The following is a 21,645-nucleotide window of genomic DNA, read 5'->3' as shown; positions in this document are numbered from 1 at the left end:
AGCTCCTGACCAGATTCAAGCGTAGTCCCTTGATTCTAAATTGATAACGCTTGCTAATCGCAAGCGTAAAAAGTTAAAACGTAAGAGAAAAGTTGTTTACTGGAAAAAGTCTTTTTCTCGATTTCAAGACACGTGCTCCCGCAAGTGTAATTATATCGGATTTTATCGATTAGGAATTTATGCCCTCGAAACCGCGCAATATAATTTCATTATGCGATAAAACAAACCGTAACCGTTCAATCAATTAAAAAATTTATAAAAAACCAAACTATTAAAAATCAGACTTGGTAAAATGACAATTTACAAACTTTCAACATAAATTTAAAATCAAAATAAAATCCATGCTTAACAAAAAAAGCCGAAAAAAAACAGTACCAAAAAAAATCGTTTTTAAAAAACGGGAAATGAACCTACGGAAACTAAGCCGAAAACCACGAATCCAGAAAAAAAATTCCTGAAATATTTTTTGAAAAAAACTAACACTGCAAACGAACTACACCTACTTACACCTAAATGAAGTTAGTTTTATTTGAATTTTCAAGAAACTGAGCACGCCTGTAATTTACCACTCCTACAAATTTGACCATTGTGTGCGATGAGTTATTTTTGGGTAAACAAGTCTAGTAGCCGATTGGAATACTCTTGGTTATCGCAAGGGTAAAAACCATCTACAAATTGAAGATAACTATTGTTGGAAAAAATACGTCTTTGAAGTCTCAAGGGTAAAAACCATCTACAAATTGAAGATAACTATTGTTGGAAAAAATACGTCTTTGAAGTCAACTAGTTTTCAAGAGCTTCGAAGCCCCTCATAAATTCAAATTGAACGTTTGACAGAATATAAGTGGCCTGTTCTGCCTTACATTCGTTTCGTTCAAAAAAAACAATATCAAAATATTATAATACATAAGCCGGGTCCATAACCATAAACAGTTCCCTATCCACAGAATACGTTTTCAACCTCAAAATTTTGCATGCTGTAATTCATCTTTATCTGAACTTAGTTATCACAAGGTCACTCACGTAATTATAATTGCATACTTATGCATCGAAACTTAGTCAAGCCCGTGACTCACAACTTCAAACTGAAAGCACCAACCTCAAACATATTGAGGTTGAAACCACAACAAAGGACAACGATTGATTGGTTAATGATTAAATACATAATATATCATTAAACAACAAACAGTGTACTCAACCAAAACTGCTGCCAGTTACTAAGTTACGTACGCGCCAGTCCAACAGTGCCAAAAATACAGCAGTGCCAAAATTAAATTGTTTTTCAACAGTGAAGAAAAAAAATTTCAACACTTTTTACACATCCCGAATAACTAAAAAATTATTCAACTGAAAATGGCTGAATATAAAAAGCCAAACTTACCCTTTTAATTTGATACCTTATCCTAAAACAAGCAAAAGATACCAAAAAAGTGCTTCATGAAAAATTGAACCCATTTTCATTTTCGGCACTGTTGTACTTCGGCCCAATTGAGCACCGACGTTGACGTTATAAGGAAATTATGATTATAAATGAGAAGTCCTCTAGGTTATAACATAATATCAGGGATGTGTTGAGGTCTGTGTTTTCCGTCAAGGCATCAGCGAAACTACTTGCAGTGGCTCTCACACAGCGCCTTCAACTTGCTTTCGTCGGCACCTACCATTTCGCCAATCATCTCGCCGCCCTTGAAGAATTTGAAAGTGGGCATTGCCTGGATTTTATAAGCAGCAGCTATTTCCTATAACAGAAAAATGAAAAACTTTAAACACAGCCAACAGAGAGTTGGAAATGAGTCAGTGAACGCAAATAAACAGAAAAAAATACTGACATGTTTGTAGAAAAAATCTCGCCTTTCGAATTTCAAAAAAATAATAGGTGCCCTTGAAGTTTTGTGAATTTATGAGTAGCACTTTTTGATAAAACTAACCCAATTTGAGAAAACTGGAACAATAGGTAAATTATCTATTTCGCTGGGAAATTCGGTAATTAAATTCAACTTTCGTAACTAAAAGTTGATCAAGTTTTTCGTGTCATTTACACTTATACTGTTCGGTAATTGAGTTTGCCTTTGTTAAAAAAGAAAATGAACTGAATTTACACCGCGAAAAAGTAAATTTGAGCCAAAACAATAACTTTTCCTGAAAAAAAATCATCGCGACCTATGTAAGAGTCTGAACTACGTTCATCGAATCTTAATCATGGAATAACTTAAATGGAAAATAAGGAATTTTCCAAAAATCGAGAGATTTAAAAAAACTTAATACGGGAAATTTTAGTCAAATTTAAAGAGGCGAAGCGAAGCATCGCAACAATTGCGATGCAAACACAAAAACAGAGGCGAAGCTGTGCATCGCAAACACTTCCGAGAACATGACAAAAAGCAGATCTACAAAGTTCAAGATAAAAAAGGGAAACAAGCTTCGAATTAATGAAAAGACAATCGGCTACGTCTACGAACCTTCGACCTAGAGATTATGAGTCTCACATAAAGAAGAGAACAAATGCTATTGCGCTTTCCAATGCTACAGTCAAACGTTCACTACAGTGAATACTTTTAATGAAAACTTTAATTTGCGACTTAGGTTAGAAAAAAAGAGGGTTCGTAATAATGCACTAAGCTGATAGCTAGTGTAATAAACAAAACTAAAGACAAGATCACTGTCTAAAGTTGTTGAGACTTAAAAGCATCAAAAAACTTCATGAAAATAGAAAAAGGCATACTCCATGCTAAATTGAAAAAAAACCATGCCAGTCTTGTTTAGGCGTTAAAGCTTTGCTGTAAAAAATTGCGAAAACCCTACGCAATCCACCGAATCTCGAAGACATGAATTATTCATGAAAGCACATTTGGAAAACTTGAACCAGGCAAAGGAATCATTGGTGAAACAAAGCAAAACTCAGAACATGAAGTATTGCAAAAAATTGAAGCAGCTTCGGAAAAACTCTGACAAGCAAATGGAAATTCACTTCCAAAAATCTCGCGATTGAGAAAAAAAAATGTAAAACAATTTTTGTTTGATTTTGCTACAAAGGTTCGGGTTTTAAAAAAATGGCTGAAGAAGTATTTGTGAGTCGTGCAAACGTTACGTGATTTCATGTAAACAAAAACACATTTTATGAAAACTATTTGAAAATAGCTCCCTGGTAGCTTAAATCTTTTGTAAAAACCTGTCATATATTATAGCTTGAATTGAAACATCAAACGGCAGCATAGCCAATAAAAAAGAGACTAAATATCACAAAGCCCCAATCCTACCATCTTTTGATCAAAGCTACTCTCATAACTTTACTTTGTGCGCATAAGAGCTAAAACTCTGCAAACGACATTACTAAACATAGCCAACTGAAAGTCGGAAAAGAGTAATGAACGCAGGGAAACAAAAAAAGCTGACTTGTTTTTTTTTTAAAAACTTCAAATTTACAGTTTTACAGAAAAGAGTATATACCATTGAAACTCTTCGAAAGTCGAATGATTGACGATTTTTTGATGAAATTATCTCACTTTGAGAAAACTGGATCAATAGATAAATTTTTTATTGCGCTGATAACAATGAAAATGAAAATTTGCTTTCGAAAATAGAAGTCGATTGCTTTTTTGTCACTGAAAAGGAGACACACTGAACTTGTCACCGAATAGTATTACTCAAGATTGGAGGTGGAGATATTCATCTCTCTAATTCGGCTAAAAATGAACTTATTGTTCCGACCATACCCCCTGCCCAAAACGTGTCTTAATCATTTCGTTTTCAGACTAAATTACAATTTTAACGTTATTTTAGCAATACTACTTCATTTTAGCATTTTCTCAACTATTTCAGTAGACCTTTCTGAGAAAGAAATCAGAATAAATTTAAACAAAAAAATGATAAAAATTGAGAAAATTAAAACCTTTTTTTTTTCATTTTTGAACACTTCTGCTGAGTCGGGCCGGAACCGGCTGTCCTTGTTTAGTCTTAGAAAAAGAGTCTACGTAAGATACATATCGCAGAGTGAATTGTTATGTAGCACCAATAACATACCTCCGCGGCGTCAACATCAACTTTGATGAATGTCGCATTGGGGTACTCCTTGGAAAATTCCTCAAACTTTGGTCCAATTCGCTTGCACGGTCCACACCTAAAAAATTTAGATATTAGTTTTCAAGGATAAAGAAACCAACATAAAATCAGTGAGAAAAGCAAGAAAAATTTGAGTTCGAAAAATTGCAACTCGAATAAAAACTCGCATGAAAAAACTTCAATATTACATTTATAACCGACATCGTTTGAAATGGGTTGTGGTCGGAACAACCACAACCACGTTTTGCGAACAGAAAATAGGCCAGAAAACTTTCGAAATAGCGAAGTGTTCGTGTTGCGTTATAGTGTCGAAGAGAAGCTTTGAAATTGAAGAGGTTGTTTAAATGAGCAACGGCATGAACAACTTACAATTTTCTCAACTTCTTTTTTTTGTTATGCGGTCGCGTATCTTTTAAGCTGACTTACCAAACGGCAGTGAAGTCTACAGCTATGACCTTGTCACCGTTGATCAGTTCCTTGAACTCGGCTAGATCAGTGACTTCTTTCGGCATTTTATACTTACTATGCTGGTGTTATACAGAAGAATACGAAAGCGAAGAATTAGACGGCGAGAGAGCACTATTCACTAATTAAATAGTTAAGCGGCGAACAACAAACCAATCTGAAAATTAAACTAAATCAGTTAGTTATTAACTAAATTATGGTCAAACAGCTCAACTGTTTGATCGTCGTTGAGATTGTTCAAATAGTTTGTGGTTGATGAATACGATTCTTGATTTTATGACCGTCGCACTAACTATTAAAACAAAAATCAAAAATATAGCACTGAAGTGCAATTCAGATTAATCCAAAATAATGATAAAGCTCTACTATTTTCATCGGATTTCTACAATCATTAAAAATTCTAGTTTCTAGTAATGCTATTTTTAATAGAACAAGGCAAGCATTATGCTGATGCTTAAAAAAGGGCACGGAAGATCTCATTTGGCTAATGAAAAACGCTCTAAAAAATCAAATCCGAATAATGGGATAGCATTTTTCAGTCGTAACACAATTTGGTGCAAAATCTCAGTGTATATTTAGTTCAAAATCGACGTTTTTGTTAAGTATGCTTTTAAAGTAAAAAAAAAAGGATGCGATATTTTGGGGGCAAAAACAGTGTATTTCTATTTCTGATAGAGAAAAAGAATTGATATTGGAAACCAAATCGGCACCAAATCAACGGAAATAGAGAGAACCAAGAGCATCTACTTCAATAACTTCAGCAGCGCAGTTAGCACGTCGCAACTGCAACTAGAATACTGTAGAAAGTGAAATAGCATCATATTTCTCTAAGCCACAAGAGCGGTTTTTTGACGAACATTCAACCGGGTCTAGGACAATAAGCCGACGGGACTTCAAGCAGAAATTAAAACTTTACAAGCACCTCAAAACACTATTTTATCATCTGTAAAACGTTGTTTTTCAAAAACTTGGGCAAGTTTAGTCCATAATAAACGTTATTCATGACAATGCACCACTTGTGATAGGCATCCGTAAATAACATCAGCCGGTTTTTGAAATGCATAAAATATAAACATGAAAAATGCCTTCAACCATGTTTTACTTTTTCAAATTTCCGAAACATCATTCGGAAGCTTAAATTTTATGAAAACGCCAATTACTTGTGAAGAAAGATCATAAAATTCAGAAATTTTTCAAAATAGTTTTCAAATTAATCATATTTCACGAGTTTATAAGGAACTATTCGGCTTGAAGTCCCTAATTTTACGATTCGGCTTGAAGTCCCGTCGGCTTGATGTCCGGCACCCCATTCAACCAACAACACTTGTGACACCGTAATCAAATTTACCAAACCAATTAGAAAACTAAACACGCGTAGCCAGTTGATGTGTAGGACGCACAGACAGTTATGACCAAGTGGAATCGCTCATACGCGAAGGACCGAAAATAAAAATCAGCCAATCAGATTTCAGTAGTCTAAAATTTGGAAAGAAAGTAAACATTTCCAGGGACTGAATATTGATATTGGCCGAATATAAAAACGGAAGAAATAAGCAAAATTTTGAAATTTACACTGACCGCCGCCGAATTGGAACAAATTTTATATTTCAAGGGTTTCGTTATGAAAGAACAAAATATTGCTTCATTTGATTCATTTTAATTGAATGGCAATTGCTTCTTTTTAAAAACTGACTTTCGGCTAATTTTGTTTTCGGTCCTTCGATCACGAGTTTTTTCGCCCATTCGCGCATGAGAATAGCCCCCTTCAGGCCAGATAAATTAACAATTATAAACATTTTTTTCTCAAATTTCTAAGTAGCGCGATGAGAGGAAAGACGAACTTAGTAAACTAATCATAACACAGAGGCGAAGCTGCGCTTAGCGAACACTAGCCAGAACACGGCAAAAAAGCAGCTCTATAAAATGTAATAAAAAAGTAGAAATTAGTCTCAAATTAGTTAAAATTCGGCTACGTCTCAGATAACATCTGCGACCTAGCGATTAAGAGATTAAATAACTAGCAACAAACACTAGCCACAAAAAAATCAGAGAACAGATAGAAACAGCTTTCCAATGCTACAGATCGTGATTATAGCAGAAGTGCCACCAAATAAGTGAACACTTTAAATGTACACTTTTAGTTGCGAGTTGAATTGGTAAAAAGAAGGTTCATTCTAATACACTACGCTCTTAAATGTAATCAACTACATTTTAAAAAAAAAAATAAAAAACCCAGAAAAGCTCAAATATTATTGCGAAAAGAACCGCTTTTTATTGCCAGGAAAAAAACTGAAACTTCTGGAGCAACCAGTGCTCAATCGTTATAAATTGACTCCAAACAAAAAGTGCGACACACTTAGTAGTTCTCAAAACTTTTGAAGTACTTCAAGAGTAGGCAACAGCGTCTCATTCCCTAACACACTCTTGAATTTTAAGTACTTGCTTGTCAAAATCGAAGCCGGTGACAAAAATTATTGGAGAAAAACAGGAAATAAAAAAATTTATTTGCTCCACTCCGCCCTTGCTTTTTGCGACTGAAAGATGACAAAAAGAGACAAAATTTTTTTTTAAAAAGCCCATAAATCCTATAAAACAATTTTTCTTCAATTGTTTTTTTCAATGTTTAAAACATTTCCTTACTAAACGCGCTAAACGAAGCTTTGAAAATTGGTCACGAGTGAAAGCTCATGAATATGACATCTTATTCGACCCATTATGATGATTATTTGTGCTACCTGATTTTGTGGGGAAACAGCAGGCAAAAAATTTAAACAGATCTGAAGATAAAATTCCTCTCCACTTTCAATGGTCTGATAATTCAGTGGTGAGAAATGCTGCTATTTCAGCATCCAATTTTTTATCATTACTAATAATCTATCAAACAGATTTCGATCTAGTTCTACATTTTTATACTTTATGAATCATGGCATTTTGAAAAAATCTCTGCTAATTCTATGTATTACGAAAACGCCAACTCGAAGAAAAACAAAAAGGTAGTGGCTTCTCGCTTTGTAAGCGATGATATCCAAATTTCCATCAAAAAATTCTACGCTTCATATTTTTTTTCGGTTTACTGTCGGTCATCCAATTGTTTCTGGAGCCACAGACCTAAATATATTTGAAAAAAAAGTTACAGTAAAATTTGGTTTTTCCTCGAGGTGGTAACGGTATAATCCACAAGTTATCTCAGAGAAAAATTCTCCGGCATAGAAACGTTTTTAAAAAATGGATAGTCAGCGCTTACAGAAGCGAGAAGTCACTAAATTTAATTGACTTAAATGTCAAAAAAAGAGGAAAAAACCCTGAAAATCTAGCTTAACGCATTAAAATAAAAAAAGTTTTTAATTGCGTAGAAATATTATTCCTTGAGAATTTGATCACACATAGCTTTACCAACCAAACGAAATGAAAAAAAAACAATTCAAGCTCATTGAGCAAAAAAAAAGCTAAGCTGAAAGCCATATAAGAAAATCAATCTATACACCGAGGCGAACCTTGTTTTTCCTGTATGAATGCTATCGTTTGAATGAGTTGACGGACTATTTCGTTTGCTCATGATTTTTGGCCTAGTTTCCACATTACGGATTTTGCTTGTGCTATTTTTTTTGTTAGTAACAAGTGTTGTTCATTGTAGCTGAATTTTTTTGGGGCTACAGCTTTGTTTCCTCTTCAAACGTTTTTAAACTTGCTAATTTAGTATAAAACCTAATTTCAACAACTTCATTTATGTTTTTAATGTTGGTGTTGTATCAGAAGTGAGACGAAGCGGAGCGATAAGTGAACACGATAAGTCCAAAAACATTGAAAAATGCTGGAAATAGATTTACCAAAATTTTAATGTTCGAATGTCTCGATATAAGTTCATTCTAGGCAAACAGGCGAGATATTAGAATATTAAAGTAGCAACGGAAAAAAATAAGCAAGATGAAACAAATCAGACAATTTTTCAGCAGACACGAGTTGAGCCGAAAAAAAACTAATTTAGGAGAAAAACAATTTTAAAAGTTTCAAGACCCAACAGAAACTACAATTAACAATACTCCCACTTGCAACAACAATGAAAGTTGCTCACAGCACAAGCAATAGCCGTGATGTAGCAACTAAGCCGAAAAAATTTGAGCAGACAAGAGAACCCGACAAATATTTCAACACAGCTGAGCTTCGAACCACTTGCGATGAAAAAACTTCAAAACAAAAAAATAGAAAAACTTATCGAAAAAACAAAAAGTAAAAAAAACTAGATCTACGCTAGAAACCAAAAAATAATAATACAATAGAATGTAAAAATTTACCATCGGAAAATGTAAGAGGCGGTACAAAAATCCAAAAATGTCAGAGCAGAAAATTTAGAAGAAAATGCTCAAAATATCTCTGTTGCAACAGAAAAGCCTAGTGGATGAATGCCTCCAGGATCCAGGAGATGAGTCATGTGCTTAAAATTATTTCCGGGAAAACAAAGTCTAGTACTCGATTACAATACCCTTGTTCAATGCTAGGGTAAAAAAATTGAATTGCATACATACGGATAAAAACAAGGTCTAGCGGGAGTCAAAATACTGACCTAAGGGTACAAAGGCAACGGTGTTATATCTATGCCAAGTGGGAACAAAACAGGCAGTTCTTAAGGGTCAATAATTAAGCAAGAAGGAAAAGCACAAGTAAGACGAGAAAGTTATTGACTATAAAAAAGAGTCTTGTTCGCGATTACAAGAAACTTGCTCTCGCGAGTGTAAAAATGAATTTCAAAAAAAGACCTAGCGAATACCAATCCCCAACAAACAGTCGGAGTTTAGGAACATTTTGTAATACTTTTCTACAATCAGGACACAACTAGCGGGTGGTATATCCTTTTCTTTCCATTCATTATGTTGACCACAGAGAACAATTATGGATACTGAATTCTCGATTAAAAGATTTATGTTACAAAGATTATGACAAGTAAAATATAATCATGATATTGATCGCAGCTTGTTAAATGCTTTAATTAAAAGCTGACTGACAAAAGGCCATATCAAAATGAAAAGCATTAGCAGTTTAGGCTCATTGTAAATCTTATTGATAATTTTAAGCAAGATATTTGATGTAGCACCAGGTTTTTTCTCTACTTTCAACTGTTGTAAAAAAGACTTGATTGTAATTAATTCTTGGTGCAGCTTATTTATTCTTGTTTCTAAGCGACCAAGAATTTCTAGGGGATTTATTTGATTAACAGTAGACAACGACTGAGTATCCCCACTTGATGCAATAGGGATCTGATCTGGCTTGTTCAAGATCTCAAACTTAACATCTGTTTGCGTATCGCAGAAATCGTCTTCGTCTGTTTCGCAGCCACTTGAGTGCTTGATACTTTCTTCTGTTTGCATATCAGGTTTCTCTGGTGATTCTGGAGCTGTTTCTTCAATTTGTTTTAGGTCCCTTCCCATAGCTGATTTGAAAAAGGGCTCGATGATATGTTCTATACTTTGAGTTTCATCATTTAATGGCATTTCCTCAAAAAGTTCTTTCAGTTGTTCCACGTATTTCAATTTCGCTTCACTGGACGAGCAGTCCTTTATTTTGTTCCATGCCTCCCACTTATACTTTCCTTTTATGTCCCACGCATATGGCTTCGGTTCGTTACATGGTCCGACGGTGGCCTGCTTATACAATGCGTAGAATTTCAACATTAGTTCATATGATGGCTTGAACGACCCATTTGGGGGCAAATTTTTAATGCAGCTCACAGCCAAATTAAAATTTCTATCTAAAGAGCTACTATCATCCATGCTCTAAAATTACAAAAGTAACTGGTAACTCATTTCACCTTCAAAAAACCATTGGAATTTCATAAACTAGAGAAAATTAAAGAATAACGTGAATAAGAGTAAAGAGAGTTACAGATGATTAGGAATCAAGCCAACCTTACTAAGAAAACTAACACTCCTCAGAAAAAAACCGGAGTTGAAAGAAACTCAAAAAAAGTGCACTAATATGAGGTTACGGGTCTTTCAGGTGCCTTTACTAGTCTGCGCTTTTTTCCCTTGGCACTACGGATAGAATCGTTTCTTCGAAGGTAGTTTTATCATTAATATTGACTAGCACACAGGCCCCATTCGCAACGGGTCTAGGACAACAAGCCGACGGGACTTCAAGCCGAAGGGAATTCAGGCCGAAATTTAAACTTTACAAGCACCTCAAATTACAACTTTTTTATCTGTAAAACGTTGCTTGTCAAAATCAAAGGCTATTTTACTTCATAATAAACGTTATTTATGACAATGAATCACTTGGGATTGGCATCCGTTAATAATATCAGCCGGTTTTTGAAATGCATAAATTATAAACAAGAAAATTGCCTTCAACCGTGTTTTATATTTCAACTTTCCTAAACATCATTTGGAGGCCTAAATTTTATGAAAACGCCAATAACTACTGAAGAAAGATCATAAAGTTGAGGTAATCAGAAGGTCAAAAGTATCATAGTAACCGAGGTTACAGTCATGAGTCCCTTCATCATGTTTTCCAGTCAAAATCCTTGGAATTTTCTAGATATGGAAGTGATAATGATAAAAGAAGATGAAAGTGTTTAAGTCCTTTTCAATTAAAATCGATACGGGTTACGTTTCTGTGACATTCGACCAGAATGGCCAAAATGCAATTTATGCAGGATTCGAATTTTGAGCAGTAAGCCTTCCGAGTTGATGATTTCGAAGGATTAGCGACGTTATTGGAACGTTTAGCCAAACGGTGAGGGCTAGAATATTCTAGTATTTTAAATTTTCAAAAATTCGAATGATGACGTCACATTTCTGAGAAATGCTGAAACGGCCATTTTAACAAAAAAGCGAGTAAAAAACAGAACAACTTTTATCTGCGATTGCGAACAGTACGAAAATCGAGATTAGAGAACGACAACAAAATACAGAATAGCAGAGAGCGTTCCGAGTTGCAACTATTGTGCTGCTACAATAGTTGCAAGGCCCTTGCCAAGAACGGTGAAGGGTGAGAACCAGCCTTCCGGATTAGCAAGAAATCAAGAGTAAGGAGCTTGATTCGGCGGATTCAAGAATCCGGAAGGGTCTCGGGACGGAAACTTTTATTAACTCACATAAACTTTTAGCATCCTGTCATGTCCTGACTTGAATTTAACTGATATTTTGATTAGTTTTGACAAGGATGAGGTGCTAGGAGTTGGGGGAAAGGGTTGATCCATCTTCGATGGAGATGATGATTTTTATCTACTGAACAAAAACAATAGTAATATAATAAGTAGTAGCCCTGTTTTTAGGAGTGACCTCGTGGTCTGGGGATACAGAGACCCAGCCATGAGCTCACTAATTCTGCATGTAATTCAGTTAATTTGAGCGTTCTGGTCGAAGCCGGAGAACAGTAACGTTTTTGTCAGCCTGATGTAAGAAAGACCACCGAAAAGTACTGGCTTGGTAGAGACGGTGAAAAACATGCAAAGCTCTGTTTAGACGCTAGCCAGTCGTCTTAAGACTTAGTTTTGTCTTCCGTCGATATGTATCATCCGGGCGAATGTTACATAGATGTTTTTATGGCGCTCCTGGGTGTTATTCTTTTTAACATCATGACCGGCAGAACCGTTAACGAGCACTCCGCGCCGAGCGGATGCTCACATTAACGCCCTTAATAGGCCTAAACTGCCGGGGCGGAAGGGTAGTTCGGAACGCGGAAGCCTTCCGGATTGCCGTGAATAGTTTTTTAACCTAGTTAAGACCGAAAATTCATGAACCAGGAAGGGTGGGGGGAATCGCGAACCCCTCGTCCCCTGAGTGGTTTGTGACCAAAAACATTTAAAGATATAAGTAAAACCAAACAAAAAGTAGTATAGTACCCAAGAAAAACAAAAAACATAAAAAATTACCGAAAAAACCAAAAACAGTAAAAAAGTAGAAAATCAGTAGAAATCATCCCCCCAGACAAGATGTGATTCAACCCCCCCGTTTGTTGTTGATAGATATATTGTTGTTACAGGCATTTATATCAGTCAGGATCGTTACGATCAATTTTGAGGCCCGTTTGTGAGGCTTGTACTGTAGGGTTATTTGAGCATTTAAGCACGTTAATGATAAATTGCGCTCAATCCGGAAGGGTCAGCTGATTTGCGCTCAATTCGGAAGGGTCTTGGGTGAAGACCGATCCGGCAAGCAGTTCAAGGAGCAACAAGAAGGGGCTCAACGACAACAACAATCGACTGTTGGGTATCGTTAACAAGTTTTGTATCCCTTTTGGTACAAAAAGTAAGATAGTTATCTGTGGGGGGCTCGACAGTGCTGCACTGTAGTGACCCTTCACCGAACTGCGAATATCCGAGTTAAGCACCTTAATTCGGATAATAAACAAACCCGGAGGGGTATAGTATTACTAATATTATTATTCATATAGCCTATATTAATAGTCATATATCGTTTTTCAGTGAAAAACAACGAAAACAGACCGGTTTTTAGGGTCAAAATAGCGATATTTTGATCCCCCCACAAGTCGCGATTTTTGAGATATCGATATTTTTTGAAACGGAAAAAAGCGCTAAGTTAGTGTGTTACATCGTAACTGCACTACTGTAATAAGTAGAACCGGTTAACTTTAGTTCGGAAGTGGTTGGAACTAGTTTGGTACCAAAAACCAAATTTTCCCAATTTTTGATAGTAAGAAACACTAAAAATTTAGAAAATTTTTTGAAATTTTTGAGGTAGGACAGTAAAAATAGTTGTTCGGACAACGTCCACTAGTGAATCTACAAGTCTTAAAATCCGCTACCCGAAAGCCTTCCGGGTTGCAGAGAAATCGAACATAACGTGTTTGATTTGGTGGATTCATCAATCCGGAGGGGTCCAGGTAGCATAGTTTTTCGCAAATTTTTTCTACAATAGCGTTTTAGATCGGGTCTTTTGCATTGAACTAGAAGAGTATAGGCCTTGTGAGCTCGGATCAATAATTTTTAGGTCGAAAGGACCAGATTTGCGGAAAAAGTTAGGCGGAACCTATAAGAGAGAAAATTTTTTGAGTTCGGAAAAAAGACGTTTTGGTTAATAACTTTGGAACTACTGATCATATCGAGTTGATCTTGGTACCAATAGATCAGAAATTAGCTGAGCTTACTAATAGGATTAGAAATTTTTCGGAAAAGCGAGCGAGAAAATTTTTTGAGATTGTTTTTAGCAAATTACACAAATCCGGAGGGGTACACCCTTCACGTTTTATAAATTTTTCTGAAAAACCCTTATACCTCTACCAAAATCTGATAGCGATTGAACTAAGTAACTTAGGACAGTTCTAGACAAAGAGGGAGGGCTGAAGGCACAAGACAACCATAATACAGTCGAAATTAGGCAAGTGATAAGACCCTTCACCGTTGGTGTGAATTGTCAAATAAGTGCCTTAACTTCAACCCGGAGGGGTCTAGGAAAGGAACCTATACCCTTCCCAGTTAATTCAAACAGCATAAAAGCAACGCAGAACGTATCCGGAGGGGTATAAGCTGAAATTAAGAAAACTACGGAAAGCTACTTTGACAGAGCTAAGGGCTCCGAATCCGGAGGGGTCTACTTTCCACAAAACCGGAGGGGTCCAAATCCGGAGGGGTCTACTATTAACTAACTCGGAGGGGTCCAAATCCGGAGGGGTCTACTATTAACTAACTTGGAGGGGTCCAAACCCGGAGGGGTCCATATTCTGACAGTCCGGAAGGGTCCTATTTGTGCCAATCCGGAGGGGTATTATTTTATTAAGGACTTAGGTAAACGAAAGAAAGACTAAAAAGCGAGAGGTATTAGGTTATTAATACACAGGCTAGGTATCAGTGACTGCACTGGTAACTTGCCTCTCAAAAAGAACCAGACTAATACAAAACAGGTCCGAACTCGGATATTCGCGACACTAAGTCTAAATTAAAAAGAGCGTGACTCATTGGTGTGGATTGAAACATAATACGTTTTTGGGAAAAGTGACTGCCCTGAGGATTTTAGTAGGTCTAGCTCGGGCAGTCCGAAGGCAGATAGGTAACACAGTACTCGGTGGGTGCAATAGACGCCCACTTGAGAAAATTACTGCCTTCAAAGTTTTGTCTGTTTGGTGCAGCACCAAGCAGGGAAAGCTTTTTCTTTAAAAAGACAGGTTCGACTATTGTACTGCGACCGACTAAGAGTACAAGACGCATACGTTTTTTTATATATACATTCATATTGTGTCAATATATATTTTTTGTTTTTGATTTTAAATCAACCTAAACTGTGCTTGATTGGGTAGTGACTACACTATCTTTTAAATTGACTGATAACATCATATTGTGCTAGTTTCCAGATCTTTGTACCGATAATCGGCTAGTGTGAATAAATTTTATACAAACTGTACTCTGACAACATACAGGGATTCGTGGTCACTATTTAATAGAATCTGGTGAAATTTATTGTGTTGTGTCATTATTATTGTTAATAAAACTATAAGGTCTCTTGCAATTGAGTCAAGAGTAGGCATAGGAAAGTGACAAATAAAGAAAGAGTTTAGACAAGTCAAGGATACCAAAACGAGGTAATAGCTCTAGGAAATTCATACCTGAAAAGCAAAGAAAAACGATGACCGATCCTTTTGTGGATTGGATCAAGCGAACCCGGTCCGATAAAGAGGGGACGGTTTCAGGCAGAATGGTTGAAACGAGAAGTCAAAAGACCTCAGAAGAGCGAAGAGAACTGTTAGAAGTGGAGGTCAATACGGACCATACCATGAATGACAACCAGGAAGTAAATGAACTGGAAGGGAGAGGCAGAAGGCTGGCGAGTGAATCTACCCCGGTAGAACAAGGCCATGATTTTGCCACTTCCACCGGGACATTGGATCGAGAGGAGATGTCGGAACTGTCCGACATCTCAACTGAAGTAACGGCAACTAGAAGATCTCCGACAGACAACACTATGATGGCAGGCGGAACGGGGAAACAAACAACGTCATCATCATTCTCAGAAAGAATGAAGAACACCTTCGGAAACATCTTTCCATTCAGCATGGGAGGAGGAGCAGGAAATGACGGTGAATCCCAGGAGGAAGAGGATGAAGAGGAGCAAGGGGACTTTGGATCTCAGGTCAGCCTCAACAGTTCGATCCAGGAGAACGAGGCATACGTCGGAAGAGAGACTGGAACCATGGATAAATTTGGTGTAGTGACAACGATAAGCAAAGAGGCAAACACGCCGGGCCAGTCGAAGGACTTCACGATTAGGACAAGTTCGGAGCCACAACCTGAAGAGAGTAGAACCAGAGGGCTTGGCAACGCGTTAGCGGATCCTGAAATAAATAATGATAAAACGTCAAGACAGAGAGTCAAGGCCCGGATCTCTACCAGCACGAAGCTACCTGGGACCGACAGAGTTACACCACCACTAGTGACGCCGCTCATGGATAACGGGACAGCACTAGAGGAAGCCTTAAACAACATAGTGGGCAGTTTAGGAGAACAAAATGAACAGATGTCGATAAGGATGAGTGAACTGGAAAGAGCAGTTCACATTGAAAGAGAAAGTCTGCGGGAAGAAATAAACCGCAACAGACAAGAAGTTGGCAGAAGCGAAAAACGCTTGAAAGAAAGAACGGACGAACATATGACGAGGAACTTGTCGCGAATGACAAGAGAGGCGGAACAGAGGGAGTTACGCTTAAGAGCCGACATGGAGAAGTTAAGAATTCAGCAAGAGCAGTCTCTTGGGTCTCTTGACACAAAGATAGACGCGATGATGGAGAGGCGAACGCAGGCTATCATGGATAGGTTGGACGGGCTACTAAGCAGCAAGAGTGGACCAAAAGAAGGAGAGCCGAACTCGGGAGGTCCCAGCAGGGAACCGAGGGTGAACTTCAATGAACATCAAAGGAGGAAGACAAATGGATCCACTAGAGGCAGGGGCAGTTCATCAGGCTATGCCACAAGGGGTAATACAGCATGGGGCCCGAACAGTAGAGCAAGTTCAACGGGGAACAGACAAACCTCGAACGAACGACCAACGCAAAGCACACATGCGACCGGGAGAAGCGATTCTGGCAACATGGGGCATACAAGCCCGAGGAGGAGTCACATGGGCCAAGCGGGAAACGCTCATGGTGATTCGGATTGCAGGGATGCACCGCACACAGAGCCTTCGACAAGGTGTGAGGACACTCAGGCGGGACACTCAAGGGATGCTACGGCAATGGCCACAGCATTTGAACCCCTGAACAGGTCTTTGGAGACATTCCTGACGCGGTTATCTAGAACCAATGAACGCAGTGAAAAGTCCAGAAAAGTCTTTAAGAAGCCAAGATGCTACAAGGACGAATCTGATGGCTGTATTGATACCTGGATAGAGGTAATGAAGCTGCATTTCGAGGAAGAGGACTTGTCGGAGAGACAGGAATGCAGCGCGCTCACCAGCAACTTAGAAGGGACAGCCCTGAACTGTGTCATGGCTAAGAAACAGTATCAACGTGACACTGCTGAGAAAATCTTCGAAATCTTGTTAAACCGTTTCGGATCAGGGGTGCAGGGGCACCAGGCGATGATGCGCTTCGAGAAACGGAGGCAACGAGAAGATGAAACAATAGACAAGTTTCTCGATGATTTGGAAATGCTGAGAAGACGCAGCCAACCGGACGAGTCAAACCGAAGGATGAACCTGGCCGTAGCCTCAAAATTCATCGATGGTGTGAAAAATGATGAACTTCGTACGATGCTAGCAACGCATTACACACCACTATCAACTAATGCGCCAACACCGGAGGAGTTGAGGCTCAAATCAAAAGAGTATCTTTTGTTGAAACCTCCTTCGAGATCTGGATATTACAAGAACAATTATGGCAATTTTAACAACGGACCAGCGAACCAAGGGAACAATTGGTACAAACCGAGGGACGATATGGACAAGAGACGCTCTTGTGCTAATTGTAGTTCAACAGACCATCATGTGTCAGCATGTCCAGCTTACAAACAAGGCATGAAAGCAATAGGCTTTAGCCTCGAGGACGAAGATGCGTCAGAGTTGGACCATGAGGATTTCATGAGAGGAGTAATTGCGAAATTTGGCCCGAGGTGTTTCTTTTGTAACTTGGAAGGTCATTTTAAATCAGATTGTCCGCAATTCTGGGATGCAGTGGCAGACATCAAGCATCCAAGGCATGAAGAAGCTTTGTCAGGAGTGAAAGCAAGCAAGGCTCGACTTTTGGGCGAAGCAGAGGCACGCAGGAAGGACAAACCTCAAGAGCTGGCGGCAAAGAAAATGCAAGCAGTAACAGAAGAAGCACGTGAACCGGAACCAGCAACTGCGGCCGATGACTTCAAGATCGATTATAAGGCAGCCGCAAAGGATGCTTTAAATAGAGTACAGCAGGAATTGGTGACGAAAGAGATCGAACAAAAAGTGAAACTTGAACTGGAAAATGAAAAGCTTCAGGAGCAACTGAATACCTTCGAGGCAACGGAGTTCGAAGAGACGAAAACACCAAGCAGTTTAGATATGAAACTTAAAGTGATCTCCGGTAAGAGGTTCGGCATGGCGCCGCAGGGAAAGAAGATACAGTCGATAATCTCAGTGGCTGGACACCAGGTAATAAGAAATTTGAGTGAACCATCAGAGTTCACTTTAATGCATTTGGACACATATGCAGATTATCTGAGGCAGGTGGAGCCACGCACTGAGTCGAGAGCTGTGCGAGCACTACTAACGACGGGTGGCCCTCGCATGAAGAAACTTCATGGACGCTACTTGGAGGTCTATGGGCCGTATCAAATAATGCTGAACGTGGATGGAATCAGCATCTACACCAGGACTTACATAACAACAGATGATGACCAAATGGGGCAGATCTATTTGGGTGAAGAGGAACTCAAAGTCCGCAGGATAGGCCATGACGCCATGATGGAACAAGACGCGGTACATATTGGATATGAAGCAGATGTGACAGCACACCTGCTTGACACCAACGGAACAAAAATCGGAGTCACAGGGCTTCTGGACACAGGCGCGGTGGTGAGTGTGATGCCGATAAAAACCTGGGAGAGAATGGGCTTCACGCGGGAAGATCTGATTCCTACGAATCTCCGACTAGCCGCTGCAAATCGAGGAGCTATCTACGTAGCCGGAAGAACACCGGTGACGGTCCTTCACATGGGAGGACGGAACCTTTGGATGAGCTTCCTGGTGGTAGAGAATCTGGACGACGCCGACCAATTCATCTTGGGCAGAGATTTTGTCAGGAATTTTGATGTGATGATTGACTTGAACAACGGTCTAATACGGATTAGGAACCCGGACCGAAAGTATGTTAAGAGACCAATTAATAGGATAATAACAGATGAAAATAAGGTACCAGTTTTTTTGGACAGAAAAGTAAAATTACAACCAGGACAAGCTGTAGTAGCGATTTTTAGAATGAGAAATTTAAATTCGTTAAGTGATAGTAAACAGGTTTGCTTAGTACCGAATCCAAATAGTCAGAGTTCGGTGATTTTAGGCCGGAGCTTCTCGGTAACGCGAAACGGACTGTGTGTCAGTGTGTTGTTGAACACACTGGACACCACGGTTTCAATCCAGCGTGGAAAGAAGCTTGGTTACGCATTGCCGATGAGGACCGACTATGAAGAGACACAAAACTTGAAGAAATATAGTGTGAAAGACTGTCCTTATCATGCCAATAAAGATAAAATTTTAAAGAGGATTGATGAATTAAAATCTATTCGTAAATTGTTTTCAATGAAATCCGAAACGGACGACGGCTTATCAAGCTGCTCGAATTTTCCGGAACGCCCCTCGTCATATGAACTAGATTCTGACAAACCGGTTTTGCCAGAAATAGAACGTTTAAAAGGAAAAATAGGTGAGGGAGATTTTGAAAAATTGCGGGACCTCCTAAATCGGAACGCCGAGGTATTTTCAAAACATAAGGCGGACATCGGTTGCTGTAATTTCGTCGAACACGAAATCGAACTAGAAGAGGGCGCCGTTCCCCATAGGGAAGGCGCAAGGCGAATGACGCCACATAAATCGGAAGCGTGCCGAGCGGAAATAGAAATGTTGCTTGAATACGACATGATAGAACCCTCGAAATCACCATGGGCTTGCGGAGTAGTAATGGCGAAAAAGAAAGGGGGGCAGCTTAGATTTTGTTGCGACTTTCGTTACTTGAACGCGGTAACGATTAAAGATGCGTACCCGATACCGCGAATAGACGAGAGCCTATCCAAACTTGGTGATGCAAAGTTCTTCACCACATTGGACTTGGGTTCTGCCTTCTGGCAGGTTCCTCTGCGAAAGAAGGACAGGGAGAAAACCGGATTCGCGTGCGAATTGGGGTTGTACCAGTGGAAGAGGATGCCCTTCGGCTTGTGCAATGCAACAGCAACTTTTCAAAGGCTGATGGCTCAGGCTTTGACAGGAGTGACCAAAAAGTACGGGAATCTCTTGATGTGCTACGTGGATGATGTAGTCATAGCGACACCGACCCTGGAGGATCACATTGATCGGCTCGATGAGGTCTTCGGATGTATGAAAAGAGCAGGCTTGAAATGCAAACCATCGAAATGTGAAATCCTTAGGGATTCAATCAAGTACCTGGGAAGAATGGTGGACCGGCATGGTGTGAGGCCAGATCCAGAAGCAGTAGAGGCTGTGCTGACATGGAAAGCTCCTAGAACGGACACACAGCTCATGAGCTTCCTAGGGTTTGCCAATTACTACCGAGAATTCATAAAAGGATACGCGGACAAGGTGTACCCGATGCAGAAGCTGATGCGCAACAAAGGGAAAAAGTTCGAATGGAACGATGAGGCACAAGTTGCTTTCGAGAACATAAAGCGGGAACTGTGCGAAGCGCCAGTGCTGGGCATGCCTACAGAAAAGGGCATGTATGTTCTTGACACAGACGCATCGGTGGTGGCCATCTCAGGAATATTGCATCAAGAGCAAGAATGGAACGGAAGAACAGTCCTCCGTCCCATTGCATACGGCAGCAAGGTCTTGAGTGACACAGAGATGAAATATGGCGCACCGAAAGCAGAAATGTTTGCAGTAGTCACCTTCGTGGAAAAGTACCGTGCATACTTGGGGAGCGCTCCCTTCAAGTTACGCGTGGACAACAGAGCGTTATCCTGGTTGAAGACCTACTCGATGGATCAGAGTTATATTGGTAGATGGATAGTAAGATTGGATGGCTACCATATGATAATCGAACATAGGATGCGTGATAAACATCAGAATGCTGACAGTCTCAGCAAGAAAACTGAGTTCTATGAAAGATTGGAGCAGAAGCAGGCCAATCAGGCGGAAGTAAAGGAGGGATTCTCGTTTCTGGACAAAGAAACTTATGAAGCGCTTCCCTTAACGAGATGGTTGGATAAGTCTGGACATCCAATTCCGGGGCATCCTGAGTTACCTGTAGAGAAAGCAGCCGAGATAAAGATCCTGTCAAGGGAGGACCCGGTCCCCTTGGATTTGTTGCTGCGCTCGAACCTGGTCCAGCAAGAACTCTCTCGCATGAACATAAACAGCCTCTCATTATTGGATAAAACGGTGCAAGTCACACCACAAGTGATGCGGATACTGGGTGGATTGTTAGAAAGAGAAGTGACCAGAGATGACCCCGAGTGGACAGCAGCAGTGGCATCGCTAACAGTCAGTGAGAAAGTGAAGATCATGCCGTCCAGACAACAGCACGAAGAGAACAAGAGGGATTGTAGGACAATAGTTCAGCAACTAGTATCCTCAATACCCCAAGAGATTTTAACCAGTACTTCTTACGGACAGAAAGGACAGGAGAGCGGCAAGCAAAAGAAAACTGTCACCTTTGTAGACCGGGATAAAGAGGGTGGAGTTGTAAAACAAAATCTGCTGCAAGACTATTTGTCTGGGGAGAAGGATAAGGAGAAAAACCAGCGATCACAAGATCAACACCCGGGACAAGGAAATTTGTCCGGGGAGTCCGAGATAGACGAGAAAATTCCTGATGAGAAACAGGACCTAGAGAACAAAGTTTTGTCCGGGGAGTTCAGATGGATGCGAAGGAAATACGGACATGATCTGGAGGAGCGTGCAGTCTCCAGCACAACACCTTCGACGGATGATAAGTCAGAAAGCTCGAGAATGAACACCTATTCAGACAAGGATT

The 21,645-nt window shown here is 39.5% G+C and overlaps 1 protein-coding gene across 1 annotated transcript; it reads right to left on the bottom strand.

The window, feature by feature from the left end:
• Positions 1-884: 884 nt before the first annotated feature.
• Positions 885-4,683, bottom strand: LOC134857112 (uncharacterized). The gene is made up of 3 exons (XM_063873479.1): positions 4,486-4,683; positions 4,021-4,117; positions 885-1,739 (listed from the first exon to the last, which is right to left on the bottom strand). Exons 1-3 carry the CDS (start codon positions 4,569-4,571, stop codon positions 1,608-1,610), a joined length of 315 nt encoding a protein of 104 aa, XP_063729549.1. The 5' UTR covers positions 4,572-4,683; the 3' UTR covers positions 885-1,607.
• Between the last annotated feature and the right edge of the window lie 16,962 nt (positions 4,684-21,645).

Source organism: Symsagittifera roscoffensis, chromosome 1, assembly GCF_963678635.1.
Source record: "Symsagittifera roscoffensis chromosome 1, txSymRosc1.1, whole genome shotgun sequence".
Taxonomy (NCBI): Eukaryota; Metazoa; Xenacoelomorpha; order Acoela; family Convolutidae; genus Symsagittifera; species Symsagittifera roscoffensis.
Note: the sequence above shows the minus strand (reverse complement) of the source record. Positions and strands in the feature narration are given on the sequence as shown.